The sequence below is a fragment of the Caretta caretta genome, chromosome 9, assembly GCF_965140235.1.
Source record: "Caretta caretta isolate rCarCar2 chromosome 9, rCarCar1.hap1, whole genome shotgun sequence".
Lineage (NCBI taxonomy): Eukaryota > Metazoa > Chordata > Testudines > Cheloniidae > Caretta > Caretta caretta.
Genome location: NC_134214.1, coordinates 67,040,095 through 67,055,224, shown reverse-complemented (window position 1 = coordinate 67,055,224; position 15,130 = coordinate 67,040,095). Strand labels below are relative to the sequence as shown.

At 36.4% G+C, this 15,130-nt stretch overlaps 1 protein-coding gene across 4 annotated transcripts in view; it reads left to right on the top strand.

The window, feature by feature from the left end:
* Positions 1–15,130, top strand: part of DIAPH2 (diaphanous related formin 2) — an 838,844-nt gene that overhangs the window by 515,136 nt on the left and 308,578 nt on the right. For 3 of the 4 annotated variants that reach the window (XM_075132420.1, XM_075132419.1, XM_075132418.1), the window contains one exon: positions 11,868–11,993. In XM_075132420.1, the coding sequence (XP_074988521.1) occupies positions 11,868–11,993 (126 nt within the window). Of the gene's footprint in view, positions 1–11,867; positions 12,013–12,888; positions 14,977–15,130 lie in introns of those variants that run through there. The other variant, XM_075132421.1, reaches the window with a different exon arrangement.

Below are 15,130 nucleotides of genomic sequence, written 5' to 3'. Positions count from 1 at the left end.
TGTCTCTTGGGAAGGAGGTATTGCTCTGCCAGCAAAAGGATGTCTCCTGTCTGCATATGCAGCATCTATACTCGGGGGCTACACTGACATTAGACTCTGTAGTCTAGATATGGCTTAAGTAAATAGTAATAATAATGCTCTAGTAGAGAGAAGGGTTGTTAAAACAGTGATTTGGTAGTAGGTTACAGTTGGTTTTCAGAAAAATAATTCTGTGGATACTCTGTTAATCTCCTAGGGATTTCTATCTCTTGTATATATCCATTATACTTGATATAAAAAACACTCTTAAATAGACATGGTTTGGTTATTAGATGAAGTTGGGAATGCTTTTAAGCTGTTCTATTTTAATAGATTTCAGTGTTAGCAATTATCATTGATCTTGGCTTAATAGTTTATGGTGTTTCACATCAGCTTATTTGTTGGTATATTATCAAATACTAGGGTTATTTTAAATAAATATTGTCAGAAACTAATGCAGATCAACTGTATTGTTGGTTTACATTTAAAAAATCACATTCACCACCGAATCAGAATTACAGTATAATAATTTGAAAGAGAAATAGAAGGTAAATGTAGTAAAACATAGTCACCAAAGATGTAGGTGTTTGTTAAGATGCATGATGTAGAAATTAGGAGATCTATCTTTTTTGTTCCTAATATACTTCAAAATTTTCTCTTTATTGTCCTTAACTCTACCAGTCATAGATTTTTTCCTTGTGTCTTTTTGCTTGCCTTATCAGTTATCTACAATTCCTAGCTTCTAGTTTGTATTCATTACTGTCAACTTCCTCTTTCTTCCATTTCTTATACATTAGAGAGAGAGAGAGAGGGTGTGCTGCCTTCACATACTCTCTAAACACGTTGGGTTTTTAACCAATGCAACCTTCTTCCTTGATTGTGGTTTTTGGGAATCTTGTAAAGTGTTCTTTAATAATGATTCCTAATTATCATTTAAATTTGTTCTGATTAAATTTTTCCTCCCAGCTGATTTAGCAAAATTGTTTTCTGCTTTGTGATATTGGCCCTTTTAAAGCCCGCTTAAAGCTGTGTTCCTTGATGATTAGAAACCCTAATTTTGACATCCTATATTGAGAATTCCAGTTTCAGGAGGTTAATGTATGGAGGTTAATATGTGATCATAAGTGGAAATGATGCACTACCTAATGCCCAAGCATTGGGACAAATATGTAGATATTGCAATAGGAATTGGGATTTTGATTTTGTATTTGTTGGATGCTGTTTGTGATCACATTTTTAAACACACTCCTTAAAAATTACATAGATTTATGGTGAGTTTTCAGATCCACTAATAGAATTTAATATATGCATAAAAATAACATTTTGAAAACTTTTTTTAGTTTAATCAGCATTTACCTTGACCATATTAGTCAATATGTTGTTGCTTATTTAAGCTCATATTTTTATTAGGCAGCGATAGTATACTAGTGGAGAAAATAAAATTTGCTGTTTGCAAGTAGGCACATAGGAAGTCCTTGTTATTTTGAGAACAGCATTTGTTTTTATTTTATGAATAAAATCTTAAAATTAGAAAGTGTTCAGATTGACACTTTAAATGATCCTAATGATTAATAAATTTAAAAAACATTAAACAAATATGAAACAAAACAGATTTATCTTGGTAAAACTGAGTTTTCCTTCAATATGCAGGGTAGATAATGTACTACAGAACTTGGAGCTTGTGAAATCAAGGAGGGATATGGTGTACGCAAAATCTGCCTGGCAGACTAAAAGAACTAAAGTTGTTTTTTTTTCTTTGCAAGTGGCCACTTTGGGGAGGGAGCCGTGACAGAATACTGGTTCAGTACTCACATATTTATGGCAAGGGCCACCTGTTCAAAGAAGTTCCATTTTGCTGCATGTACACAGTATCGTGCCTCTTTATTATTAACAAGCTTACTGACCCAAAACCTCCAAAGACTCTTATCAAATGTCCATGACCCATCACAAAGCCAATGAAAACATCTTCTTATTTGTCATCCTTCATAATACTTAAGTAGTAAATCCTTCACAATGATTTACTGATGAGTGGAAACAAGGAAAACGTACATGCAGCATTATATATGTAAATATACATTTAACATGTATTTATTTAAAATAAAGACTCAAATACCTTTCCTAAACTGCAAGGGGTGGGTGGGTGCAAGCACATATGTACACACATAACATGAGCTGAACTCCGATGAGACCGTGTTTTGTCAGAAAATGCCAGTTCATCGCATCTGAAATGTTTCATGAAAAAGTATTGGATTTGACAAGGGCACCCTCCCTGTTACTTGGCAGACTTGTGAGGACCCCAAGGTTTCAGGGTCCAGCTCTGAGGCAGATTACTGAATTCCTTAATGACATTCTCATTAAAAGTTCTTTCTGGGAAATGCTGTTTTGTTTTCATTAGCAGAACTGTCTGAATTAATAATGAATAAGTTCACTTGGAAGTTATTTACATAAAGTACTGTTCTCATGTCACTGCCACAGACAGCTTCTCCTATCAGGGGTGAGAGAGAGCATCCTGCGACTGAATTTGTAGAGTGTCCAGTTTAATGCAACACTACATGCCATGGGATAGCCTCCTAGAAATCCAGCCCAGCACGTGAGCTAGTACAGCACCATTGTGGATGCAGTTACATTGGTCTTGCATGGATAGGGTTTTGCTGTGGTGATGCTCCACCCATGTTAGCCCAGACTAACTGCATTGAAGATATGCTCACAAAGATTGGGGAATGACCTGCTTGACTACTGATGCTTTCAGAGTATTCAGAATCACCAAGGAATCAATAAGTACCTAAAGGTTGTTTACTTCATAAACAAAAGGCAGACATACTCCCCCACATAAAAGGAGAAGATCTCACCTCTGACATTTTTCTGTTTTTAAAAATGTCATTGAATGACGCTGGTTTGGCTAGTTAAGGGACATCTTACAGATTATCTACAAAATTGTCTTTTGTCCTGTGTGTCAAAAACTAAAATACTTCAATAAATGTAGAGAGTAAGTCTTTGCCCTTGTACTTTTATCTTAGTTAAGACATTTAGTTGAATAACGCAAGTGCTTTTGAATTTCGTTGTTACCTCTATCCATGAGCTGAGGCTTAAAATGTTGTCAGTTGAAGAAACAAAATTCAATTTGTTAGGATCTTAGGAATCAAAATATAAGGTTTTATCAATAGAACGCAGTTTCCATGCTTATGTGCTCGTAAGATACACGTTTCTACAAACGTCTGGCAGTGTTTCCACTGTTTGGCTGTTTTTTTAGAAATATCCATACATTTGACTGTGACTTTTTCTTTAAATTCTAGCTGCTTGGAAGCTGTGATGATGTCATTGATTCACTTACAAACACTTCCAAGCAAATGAGACTGCCTTTGGGATTTTGTGCAGAACCTACACATGCTAATTCAAATATGTTGTAATCTATTTCCACACATAATTAGCAGTGCTGTTAATGAAAGTTGGGCACTTGTCAATGGAGGAGTACAACTCTTTCATGTGTAAATCATCCCTCAGACTTCCTGTCTAAAGATCCATTAGTACTGATGATCATCTTGGCCTCAGACTTGAATCTGAACTGTTTTCTGAATTTTGTTTTTTAAAACCGCTGAAAATTCTTCCCTTGTTCTATATAACCTCCTAATGTTTTGGGGCCTATCTGACCACAATGTGTGCAAAAATGTAAATGAAAATTGTCATGCCAAATCTGTGCTTCTTAAGTATTCTCAAACTAGGATGGAGTTCAGTCTTTCCTCAGTGGTTCTGTCATCCTACCTGTTGTGGTTTCTGTGTACTGATAAAAAAAAGTCATTAAAAAGGTACTGGAGTCAGTTAGACCCTTCAATGTCAGTGGTAAAAATGAAATATTACACTTCTAAGATCTTTGGGGTCTCCTGGACCCCAAACGCGTACCAAAATTGAAATAAAACATGACAGGCAAACCACTGCCTCTTCTTTCTTTACATATTCTCAAACTGTGATGGGAACAACCTGTTATAATTTATTTAATCCGAATACCAGTTGTAGTAGGCTTTAGTGTAGTAAAAAAAGTCATTCCAATTTTATTGGGGTCAGTTTGACCCCCACATTAATTATGAAGGTATTCTAGCATCAGATTGTTTTAATTTTGAGGCAGCAGTTATGATATGATTATATTAATATTTCAGTATTGTTATTATCTTCATCATTTCAGTGGTTTTTGTTTTTCAAAAGAAATGCACCAAAAGAGTCTTGGGAGTTTTTGAGACCCCAGATAGCATTTGCCACATGTATCATCACAATTGTCCAGCTAGTTGAGTTTCTTCTAACATAACACTCTCAACTTGATTTTCTGGGAAACCTACGCTTGCTAAGAAGAGTTTTTAGGGAAGACACAGTTGTCAGATCCACTTTCTGGCAAACCCATAGTCGCTGAGGCAAATACTCATTGTTGTGTAGAAAAGACTCTTGTTTGCTGGGAAAAAGACTCACTGTTTCATTGCACATGCACATGTCTGAATGAATATATTGTTTGAATTTTGTTGAATTGCACCTGGCATCAAAAATCTCTGACTAAGAGATGAATATTTCTCAGGGGCGTAGATACAGAAATGGTGAAACTACTGTGTAAAAAGAATGACGAGTACTTGTGGCACCTTAGACTTACAAGTTTGTTTGGGCATAAGCTTTTGTGGGCTAAAACGCACTTCATCAGATGCTTGGAGTGGGAAAAAACAATGGGCAGGTATAAATACACAGTACGTGAAAAGATTAGTTTTTGTAGTGACCCATCCACTCCCAGTCTTTATTTGTCCAGTTTGCAAATTAATTCCAGTTATTCAGTTTCTCGTTGGAGAAGTTTTTTGAAGTTTTTTTTGTTGAAGAATTGCCACTTTTAAGTCTATTATTGAGCGTCCAGGGAGATTGAAGTGTTCTCCGACTGGTTTTTGGATGTTCTAATTCTTGACACCTGATTTGTGTCCATTTATTCTCTTGCATAGAGACTGATTTAATTGGGGATTGGTCCTGCTTTGAGCAGGGGGCTGGACTAGATGACCTCCTGAGGTCCCTTCCAACCCTGATATTCTATGATTCTATGATTCTGTCCGGTTTGGCCAATGTACATGGCAGAGGGGCATTGCTGGCACGTGATGGCATATATCACATTGGTAGATGTGCAGGTGAACGAGCCCCGATGGTGTGGCTGATGTGGTTAGGTCCTATGATGGAGTCCCTTGAATAGATATGCAGACAGAGTTGGCAACGGGGTTGGATGCAGGGATCCATTGCCAACTCCATCCACATATCTGATATATGCCATTATGTGCCCCTCTGCCATGTACATTGGCCAAACTGGACATTCTCTATGCAAAAGAATAAATGGACACAAATCAGACTTCAAGGATTATAACATTGAAAAACCAGTCGGAGGACACTTCAGTCTCCCTGGACACTCAATAACAGACTTAAACGTGGCAATTCTTCAACAACAAAAACCTTCAAAAACAGACTTCAACAAGAAACTGCAGAACTGGAATTAATTTGCAAACTGGACGCGGTCAAATTAGTCCTGAATAAAGACTGGGAGTGGATGGGTGACTACAAAAACTAATTTCCCCCTACTGTTACTCACACCTTCTTGTCAACTGTTTGAAATTACATTGGCCTCATTACCACTACAAAGTATTCTACTGTTGAGAATAGCCCACTTCCACCTTAACTGAATTGTCTTGTTAGCACTGACCTCCTACTTGCTAAGGCAACTCACATCTTTTCATGTACTGTGTATTTATATCTGCCTAATGTATTTTCCACTCCATACATTTGATGGAAGTGGGTTTTAGCCCACGAAAGCTTATGCCCAGATAAATTTGTTAGTCTCTAAGTTGCCACAAGTACTCTTTGTTGTTTTTGCTGATACAAACTAACTTGGCTACCACTCTGAAACCTGTAAAAAGAATCTCTCTGGAGTGCCTCTGTAGCTGAGGGGTGGTCTTTCTCCATGCCTAATTTCCATCATGGTGTTGGACTGGTACAAGCCACAGTCTCTGATTCCTGATAGTGACCCCCTCCTTGTTAATGCAGGGTTTAAACATCATGTCACACTGGTGCAAGAATAAAAACTTGCAGCCTTTCCTCAGGCTTCTGGGGAAGGAGCATCTAGCATGCTGGGTACTGATGTGTAGGGCCTAGGAAATGGGGAAGGAGTTACATCTGTTCCAGAGAACGAGACAAAAAACACATAAAAATGAGTGAAATGTAAAAACTTGGTATATTCAGAACATGGCATCTAGGTGCCTCATTTGTTCAAAGTAGTAGGTTGTTTACTTCCACTTGGCTGCATATGTACCTTTTATAATGTTGCTGTTACTATCTGTTTTCATTATCTAAACATGGGGTGAGTTAGACCCTGGCGTCTGTAGAGTGTATAGCTTTTTAAAAGTTTATTTGATCATGGTGTCAGTGAGACACCAACACAAATACTGTGTAGTGTGCTTCTGAATCCAGGGAAGTTTTAACTTGTTCGTAGTTCACTAATTATAATAAAGTCACTTTTAAATGCATCCCATGTGGGTTTCCCCCCCCCAATTTCAACATACTAAGATTTCCAAGACCCAGTAGGGAAGTAGTTGGGTGATTTTTCATCTAATATGAGGATTAATTAAGCACAGAAACTCGTTATACTTTTTTGTCATTGTTAATTGGTTTTGTCTTGATACTTTTAAATTTCAAATGCAAAGATAAAGGACTATTTATGCTAGGCAATTATGCACTTAAATATTTTCACAGTGCTGAATGCAGTTAAACTTTGTTTTCTGTTATTGTGCCAGTTTATTTACCAGCTCCTTTTCTCTTTACCAACAAAATAACCATTTCCATCTTTCTAATCTATTTTTCAGTTCTAGCACATTTTACTTCTGTGCTGTTTTCTCTGTATCCAAATATATCATGTTGCTGATAAAACCTATTACTGTTGTAATTCAAACAAGTTCTTCACTTACAACATAAATATCACTGATTCTCTTCAGGCTCACCAAAAATGAATAAACCAATAAACTATTTGCACTGGGTGCAAAGGTCAGCCTGCATGGGTCATGTTTGCAAGACCTGGGCCTTACTACGTTGGCTGTGCTATTGCATCTTCTGCTCATCTAGTATCTCACCCTCCCCCCTCAATTAAAATAATCAATAAAAGAAGATAGATGCAGTATATTGGAATTTGATACTTATGACTTGTTGCCTCTTTAAATTGGCAGTAACTACACTAAGTTCCATGAAGTTACACCAATACGAAATGGGTTCAGATGAGAACAGGGTCAGTTTAATAGATTTTTGCTGTGTGTAGTGGATTTACATCTGCATCATTTTTTTCGCTATCTGTGCCTCCACTGTGTGTGTGTGTGTGTGAGACTTCTCCTGTCTTTTAGTTTAAAACCTTTTGATTTATTGTTTTTTAATCACACCGTTTTATTTTAAGTACAAAAAGAAAAGGAAAAATATAAATATTCATAGTAAGTGTTCTGGGTGAGTCACTTGTGAAACAGCAGAACTTACCAATTTAATAAAAAATGAAAACCTGTGAAAAGGTGTCTAGTGTATTACACCTATAGATCAACTGAGTCCCCTTATTAAAATGAACTTTGGAAGCACAATCAGATAAACTGCAGGAAAGAACTACATAACTGTAGTTTTAAATGGCTTGGTACTGCATCTTGTATGCAGTGATATGGTATAAGACATAAAACATTCAACAAAGAGACCTTGTAATCAATCAGTAGATATCTGCCTTAGAGTGAGACTAGTCGTCTATAAAGCTGTCTCCACTGTCTTTAAAAGCTTGCTAGTTTGTGTCAAAGACATTTCCTTTAAAATGAAAGCGGCAAAATTCTAGACTCTCAGAAAGTAATGCTGAGGAAGGATCTGGCTGTGAAACAGTACACTAATATTAAAGGGTTATTCTTGGAAAATATGCTATTGTGATTTCTTGTCCAACCTCAGGGACTGATTTTTGTGAGCTCCACAGCTATATGTGGTGCACATCAGAAGGCAGATGGCAGAATATGGTTCAAAAATGCGTATTTTGCATGTAGAGATAGCACATACATATTTGTATTAAACCGAACCTAACTGTTTTGTATGATCAGAGAGGAAACTAAAGGAGGAAGTCAGTACTTCAAGATTTTTTAAATACAAATAGCAACCTGCTTTGTCAGTATTTTCTTCCTATACTGAATACATTTGGGTTTGCTGAGAGCATTCTCCCTTATAACCCTGCTTCACCTTCCATGTTTGTCCTCCCACTGGTACAATGGAAATAATTGTGATGTGGAATGTTCTAACCATATCAAATGGGGGTGAGGGTGAGGGAGAATGGGGGTGAGGGTGAGGGAGAATGTGAAGGAGACACCTCTTGTGGAATCAGATCTCTTTAGTTAACAAACCTTCTAAAACAAATTACAAAAAAAAAAAAAAAGGGGTTGAATTGGTTAAGGTTTAAAAAAAATACATCTGAGCTTCCTCATTATGAAGGTCTCTCTTCACAGTTGTCCCTGCCAGTTTCTGGGCATCCTTAATTCCCAGTGAAGACCATAGTAGTTGAGGCTCATTTCACAGGATTAGTCCCTAAGAAAAGCAACAAGTGCCAAGATATTTTTGGTGTGTGTTTTTTTTTTGTTTGTTTGTTTTTTTGTTGGTTTGCTTTGGTTTGGTTTGGTTTTTAAACAAGACAAATCCTTTTTAAACTCCTCCAGTGGAAGATCAGTTACTGGCTTGCCATTAAAAAAAAAAAAAAAAAAGTAATACTCAACTGTGCATGTTGAACATCAATTAATTTCTTATATTCCTATATTTGGTGTTTGATTCCTCCACCAGCCCCTATTCTCTCTCTCCCCCTACAATGTCTGAAATTTCTGTGTATATTTTCTGGCAATTTCTCCACTCTGAGTTATGAAAGGACTCATGTCATTGTAGCAAGAGTACTTTGCTACCACAGTAGTATCATTCTACTGCTGAAATTCTGCCAAGAATTTGATTTTGCATATTCCATTCTAAAACCAATACAGCTGTGAAAGATTTAAAATTGCCAGCTAATACTGTAGTTCTATCCTTTTTTTTTTCCTTTTCTTTCTCTGTTGGGGACAGGGTAGATTTGATTTAAATTGATTTAAAACATGATTTAAATCACTAGTCTGTAAGACTCGATTTAATCATGGATTTCTACATAAAAGTGCATTCTTGTTGGTTGTTATAACCTTAATATATATTCTTCACAACGCAGAGATAGATGTAGGTTTCATTTTTAGAAAGTATACACTATATACATTTTTAAAGTGATTTGTTTTGAAAACTTTTCAGATTAGTTTTACAGCTACATCAAAAAATGAATGATTGTTTGGTTATTTCATTTACCAAAGGTAATTGAACCAGATATTTATGAAGTCATTGGGAGGTAAACAATCTCCAATTCAAATATGAATTAATCATTAGTATTTGGAGGATTTTCTTGCCATGCTGTATTAGAAGGAGAACATCGCCAGACAGGCATTTAAATATTTTTATTTAACTAAAACAATAAAGTTATGTATTCTGGATTTTTTTCTTCAACAGCAAACATATAATATTTTAACAAAACAAGCATAGGAATTTTTAAATTTAGTTAAACATTCAAGTTTTTAAAATAAGTTTGTTTTTGTTAACATTGTATTTAACTAAAATAATTACATGAAATTAAAAAAAAACCCAAAAATTAAATCGACTGTGTCAGCCAGGTCAACATGAGAAACTTAAAGTATTGGCTTCTGCAGCTAACTCAGTCGTCTTCACCTTCATTTTCATGTTTGTTCATAATCTGAAAAAGAAAAACAAGCTTTTCTGCTTTTTCAGGTCCCAAATGATTTCTCAATTTGGAATAAATTAGTCCAAAGGAAGAAAATATTCTTTCTACACCAGCAGAAGAAGCTCCTGCTGTTAAAAGTGAGATTATCACTTCAACAGTCTCTAAATCCAAGTGCTTAAGTGACTTCCACTAGTTCACTGCTGTGACTTTCTTTAAAACGTCATCAACAAACATATATTTCTTGAATGGTTCTTATTCCCAAACTGGGTCTCTTTTACGGCCTGCTGTCATTATAGGTTTTCCCTTCTAGTATGGTAGATCTCAATTCAATGAGGAGTACACTCAGAAAGACCTCAAGACTTCTGGAATATGCTGCTCAAACAGTTTCACTTTTGTTTCTACTGCCTGTCCCTCCCTTCTCACATTTATCTCCAGACTTCTTCTCCTTGTCCAGATCTATTCCGCCCCCAACAGTCTTCTGTTCATTGAACTTTTTTGAAACTTTGCACTTTTAGAGAGAGGTAAGGGATTGACTCTGTGTACACAAATCTGCAGAGGGACAATAGGTTGTGGTCTGTTATTTCTCACCTCTATATATTATATATTTACTTATTTAATTAAAAACATTTTTGCTGTTAACAAGCATATTATCTCTGGAGACACAAATCCACTCTTTGAGAACTGCAAAACTAAGCATCTCTGATGGTATCTTCTAGACTGAGCACTGAGTCCCATTTGGTAGATAGAAAGATTAACGTAAATAATCTAAACAGAAGCCCCTGGAGCCCCATAGGATTGGGTCCCTAATCCATGAACTATTGGAACTCATTTTCAAAACTATCCTTAAACATTACATGAATCTAATGTCTTATACTATAGAATTAGAATTTATAATCCCTATCCATGATGAGATATCTTTGAGCTATAATGTATCTTAATTAAAACTATCTTGAGATATGCTTTTTGAGGAAAAAAACTTTTATAAAAAAATCTGATTTAAATTTAAGAAAATGTTTTTTTTATTATTTCATTTTTAAAAAAAATAATTTATTTTTATCCACCCTGGTTGAAGAATGTGCTTTATTTCACATGGAAGCATATTACAACCCACAGTCTGGAAGCCCTATGCTTAGTGTCATAGCCATCCAAATTAGGAAAAAGTTAATTCTTTAGATCATTGTCAGATAATATTCTTCAAAGATGCTGGCAGGAGTAGGAAAGCATGGAGCATGGAGCAAGTGAAAGGTAGAAAAGGACCCTGTAAGAACCAGGCTGGAGAAGGTGTAAAATGAATATGCAATACTAGCACATTTTTAATAGGGTCCTTGAGATAAGTCTTCAAGGAGAAGGACAGGAAAAAAGGTGCGAAGAATTTCAAGGATAATAAAGCCATAATTAATACAGTGTTTGAGGGTACATTGAGATATTACAGAATATTTTATTTTAAAATTAATATTATTGCTGTTTCACCCTATGTTCTTTATTTGTATTTGTGTAAAGTGTCAATAGCTCCTAGTATCCAAATCTTTGTCGGTAGGTGTTAAAAGTATTGAGGGCTTCCATAGATGTTGGTTTATAGAAATCAGTGTATTTCAATAAAAAGAAAAATATTTGATCTTTTTCTATAATTTTCCCTTAAATCATTTATATAGCCAAGTACATGCATTAATAAGATAAAATCTCTTTGAACCTTAGTTTCTCTTTAATCTTCAAATTAGATTTAAAAGAATGAAATATTAGAATTTCCATCAATAAATTTAAATAGAAATAGATCCATTTGAACTAATGGCTGAATAAAATGGTGACATTCCCACATTTAACATGATGATTTGGTATATTATATTACACATTCTCACTTATTTTATGAAGGGTAGAATTTTTATGAGCAGTAATTCAGAAAAATGAGAGCCTGCTTAGTGGAATTATTCTCTTTACCTCAAGAATACTTCTACCGACATTGCTTTTCTTGATATTGCTTTTCTTTAACATTTTTTCTTTAAATCAGAATTCCAGAAGTTTTTCTAATTCATTGTCTCATTCCTTTTCTAAGTTTCAGCTCAAAATCTCAAGAGCAACCTTGATTCAATGGAACTTCAGATCCAGCGTCTAGAAAACGACATAAAGATGTTCCCTAAATCAGAAGATGCACATGATAAATTTGTGGAAAAGATGACCATATCCTTTTTGCACTTCTGGTTTGATAATCTTAGTTTTTTTGTCTGTCTTATTAAATATTTACAATATTTGAAATTAACAGTTAGAAGTGTGTGTTGTTTCATGTTTATTGTTTTGCACAGGGAAGAGCATATCAGAAAATTTTGAGTGTTTCTTCTCTGTAGCTTGTAGCATTTATAATCAGACTTTTAAGAAAAAAGATGACACCACTCTCAAGGCTTCCCACTGAAGGAGCTGAATACCCAGGATCCTGTCGTAAACTGGAGAGAGTATATCTTTATATGATCCAAGAACAACTTTTTGATAGTGGTTGCATCACTTCAGGCTCAAAGAATATGGAAAGAAGGGTAGAAAATGGAAAATACTTAGTGAGAAGTTTTGGCTGCAAAATTTTGGCTCATCAAGAAAACTTTAGTTTAAAGTATTACAAGTTGCTGATAGTCATTGTCTGTTTTGATTTTTTTGAAAGTTATAATTTTAGGAGAAAAGTGCCAGCTCTGGTAAGTATGATTAAATAGTCTGAACTGAAGATTGACTTATCATTTTATCTCTGTAGGGAATAAATACTGTGAATTCTTTATCTAAAAGTAACTAAAATAGACAGCTGTATGTCAGTCACTGTCTCAAGATTTAACTTCTGGTTGTTCCACCCTTCCGCTCTTTCAAAAATTTTCACTTATGAAGTAGTTCAACTTTTGGTCAAGAGTAAAGAAATGTAAGTGCAAGAAGCTGACTATCAAATTTATGTGGAACTGACTACATTTCCATTGTGCTTAAAGGAAATTTTCAGTCGGTAATTTAATATAGAAATCCACATATTTCTTTAAATGAGAAAATGTTTAATGTGTGTTTGCCTGTTCCTGACTCATGAGGTTTGTATATGTATTTATTTACAGCAGCTTGAGGGGCTGATAGAATGTAGCATGAGTATTCAACTTCCTCCATAGGAGAGGCCGTACAGGTAGGTATGTTTGCCAGTGGGCTCACCTTAATGCATTTGGAGAAATCTGTTGAGCATGATCAGTGGACTAATGTAAAGTGGAGCAATCCTGCCAACTGGCATACTAATTTGTAAGGGAGTTAGAGAAAAGTCATTGTTCGGCCATGCTGGAAGAAGGCCAGGAGACACTGGATTTAATTAGGCCACAACTTTATCCTTACATATCTGGGAATACCCAGCAGATAAAACTATACAAGTAACTGCATAATCTTTTCAATATATTCTCAAGGGGCTTCTGTCAACCCTCCCCCTTACCCATCGTGCTGCTGGGACCTCACCATCCAGCCTCTTGAATGAAGGTTTGGAGGGAGGGGAGTTTGGCTCCCTGCCATACCAGTCGTATGAGCCCTAAGCCCCCCTCCTCCCACCCCCTGGTTTCCACTCTTTTAAAGAATACATCCTTTAAATCCTTTACCAATCTGTTTTCTCTGATTGCTGCTGCATCCCTTCCCTACAGAGTACCTGCACTGGACATCTGCCTCACATTTACATAATGAGTTTCAACGTTATAGCCTAACTCCCATTTCAAGTTTGCTCCAACAAAACCCCCAAACCTGCTGAAGGGAAGGCAAAAAAAACCCAGAAACCCCGCTTACCTTGGCCAATCTTGTGGTAAGGAAAAAATTCCTCCCCAGTCCCCCAAGAAAGGAGCAGCTAGCACAGTGCTGCCCACAGCTGATCCTTACAGAACCCAGTATTTCACTACATTCATGGGTTGAAGGATTGGTGCTGCTCCACTTGGTCCAAGTAAAAGACTTTTCTTGCACTGGCATGGACCTATATAATCCCTCACCCCTTTTCTGGTCACCTACGGGGGGACCTGGTTTGAAGCTGCACAAGAAAGTCACTCCCTGGCTCAATAGCCCTTAAAGCAAGTGGTACACACTTTTTCCAACAAGCCAGTTTACAGCCCACACTGCGGTGAGGTCCAGTGAGAGAGTGAGTCATAAGCTCTCAAGTGCTGTCTTCCCTACATGGACCATTAACAGTTTCTGGCTGGACCACAGGAAAGTAGTTCAGGGCTAATTTATATCAAAAACTTTCCTCTTGCTTTATGCATTGCCTTCCATCCCATTTGCTTCAGGGTTTCATAAGAAAACGGTCCTGAATATGGCCAGAATAATCTGTGTTACCAGAATATTTTGGATAACAGTTCTAAAGCTCCATCCTCCTACTTCATCTACTTTCCCAGGCTCCCTTCCTTAACCACAATCCAGTCTGCTCATTCAGTCAGCTTGTTTTGTGAACAGAGCATCCTTCAGGAGCTAGATCCACATTTAGTTTAGTTCACACTTGAGAAAAAAAGAGTACCTTCTCTGCCTATTATAGGGAATCACTTCCAGTGTTTTAAGTCCTATTCTAAAGGCTTTGGACAAAGGGCTCACTCCTGGGTTCCTCAGGGTGCAGGTTTCAGTTGTAGCTGCACTTAGGCTGTCAGAGTTTTCACATAAATTCTAATCTTAGTTTCTCATTTCCCAGCAGCTTCTTGTATTTGACCACCTGTCAGATCCCCATGACCCATTATTTAGGGCTTCTCTCTTTTATTTGAGATGGTTTTCTTGATTTCGAGGGTTTTCTTTATTTTCAAGGTGGTTGAAGGAGTTTTCTTCATCATCCTCAAGTTCAATATGTGGGGAAGAGCCAGTCAGATCAAATCCATCTGCAATGGTGATATTTAGGATGGAAAGAGTGTAATTTCTTACCTGGTAATTCTATTGGTACACATGAGTTAATTATATTGGTACACATGTCCTTCAGTTCTCTGAGAAAATGTTGATGCTCTTGTTCTGTATGTATGTTTATAGTGCGGATCAGTTACTTAAATCTTTGAAATAGCTCACATAGGGTAAGTATGAGTGACAATGGTGGCTGGATCATATGAAAATGCTAAAATTCTGTTGCTTCCTTCCTGATTTTTTTAAAGAAATGGGACTCCTTCATCTGACTGCATTGGTAGAACCAGACTGCACAGAGGAATTAAAAGGTAAGAACAATTTCATTTTAATAGATCGCTGCTAACTTTTTCATGCTGCCAAAATTCTGGGGCCTGATGAGTTTTCTATGGAAGTTAAGGCTGGAGCTGTGAAACTGAACTAACGAAACTGCTTCACTTCATTGCACATCACCACACTTCTGAT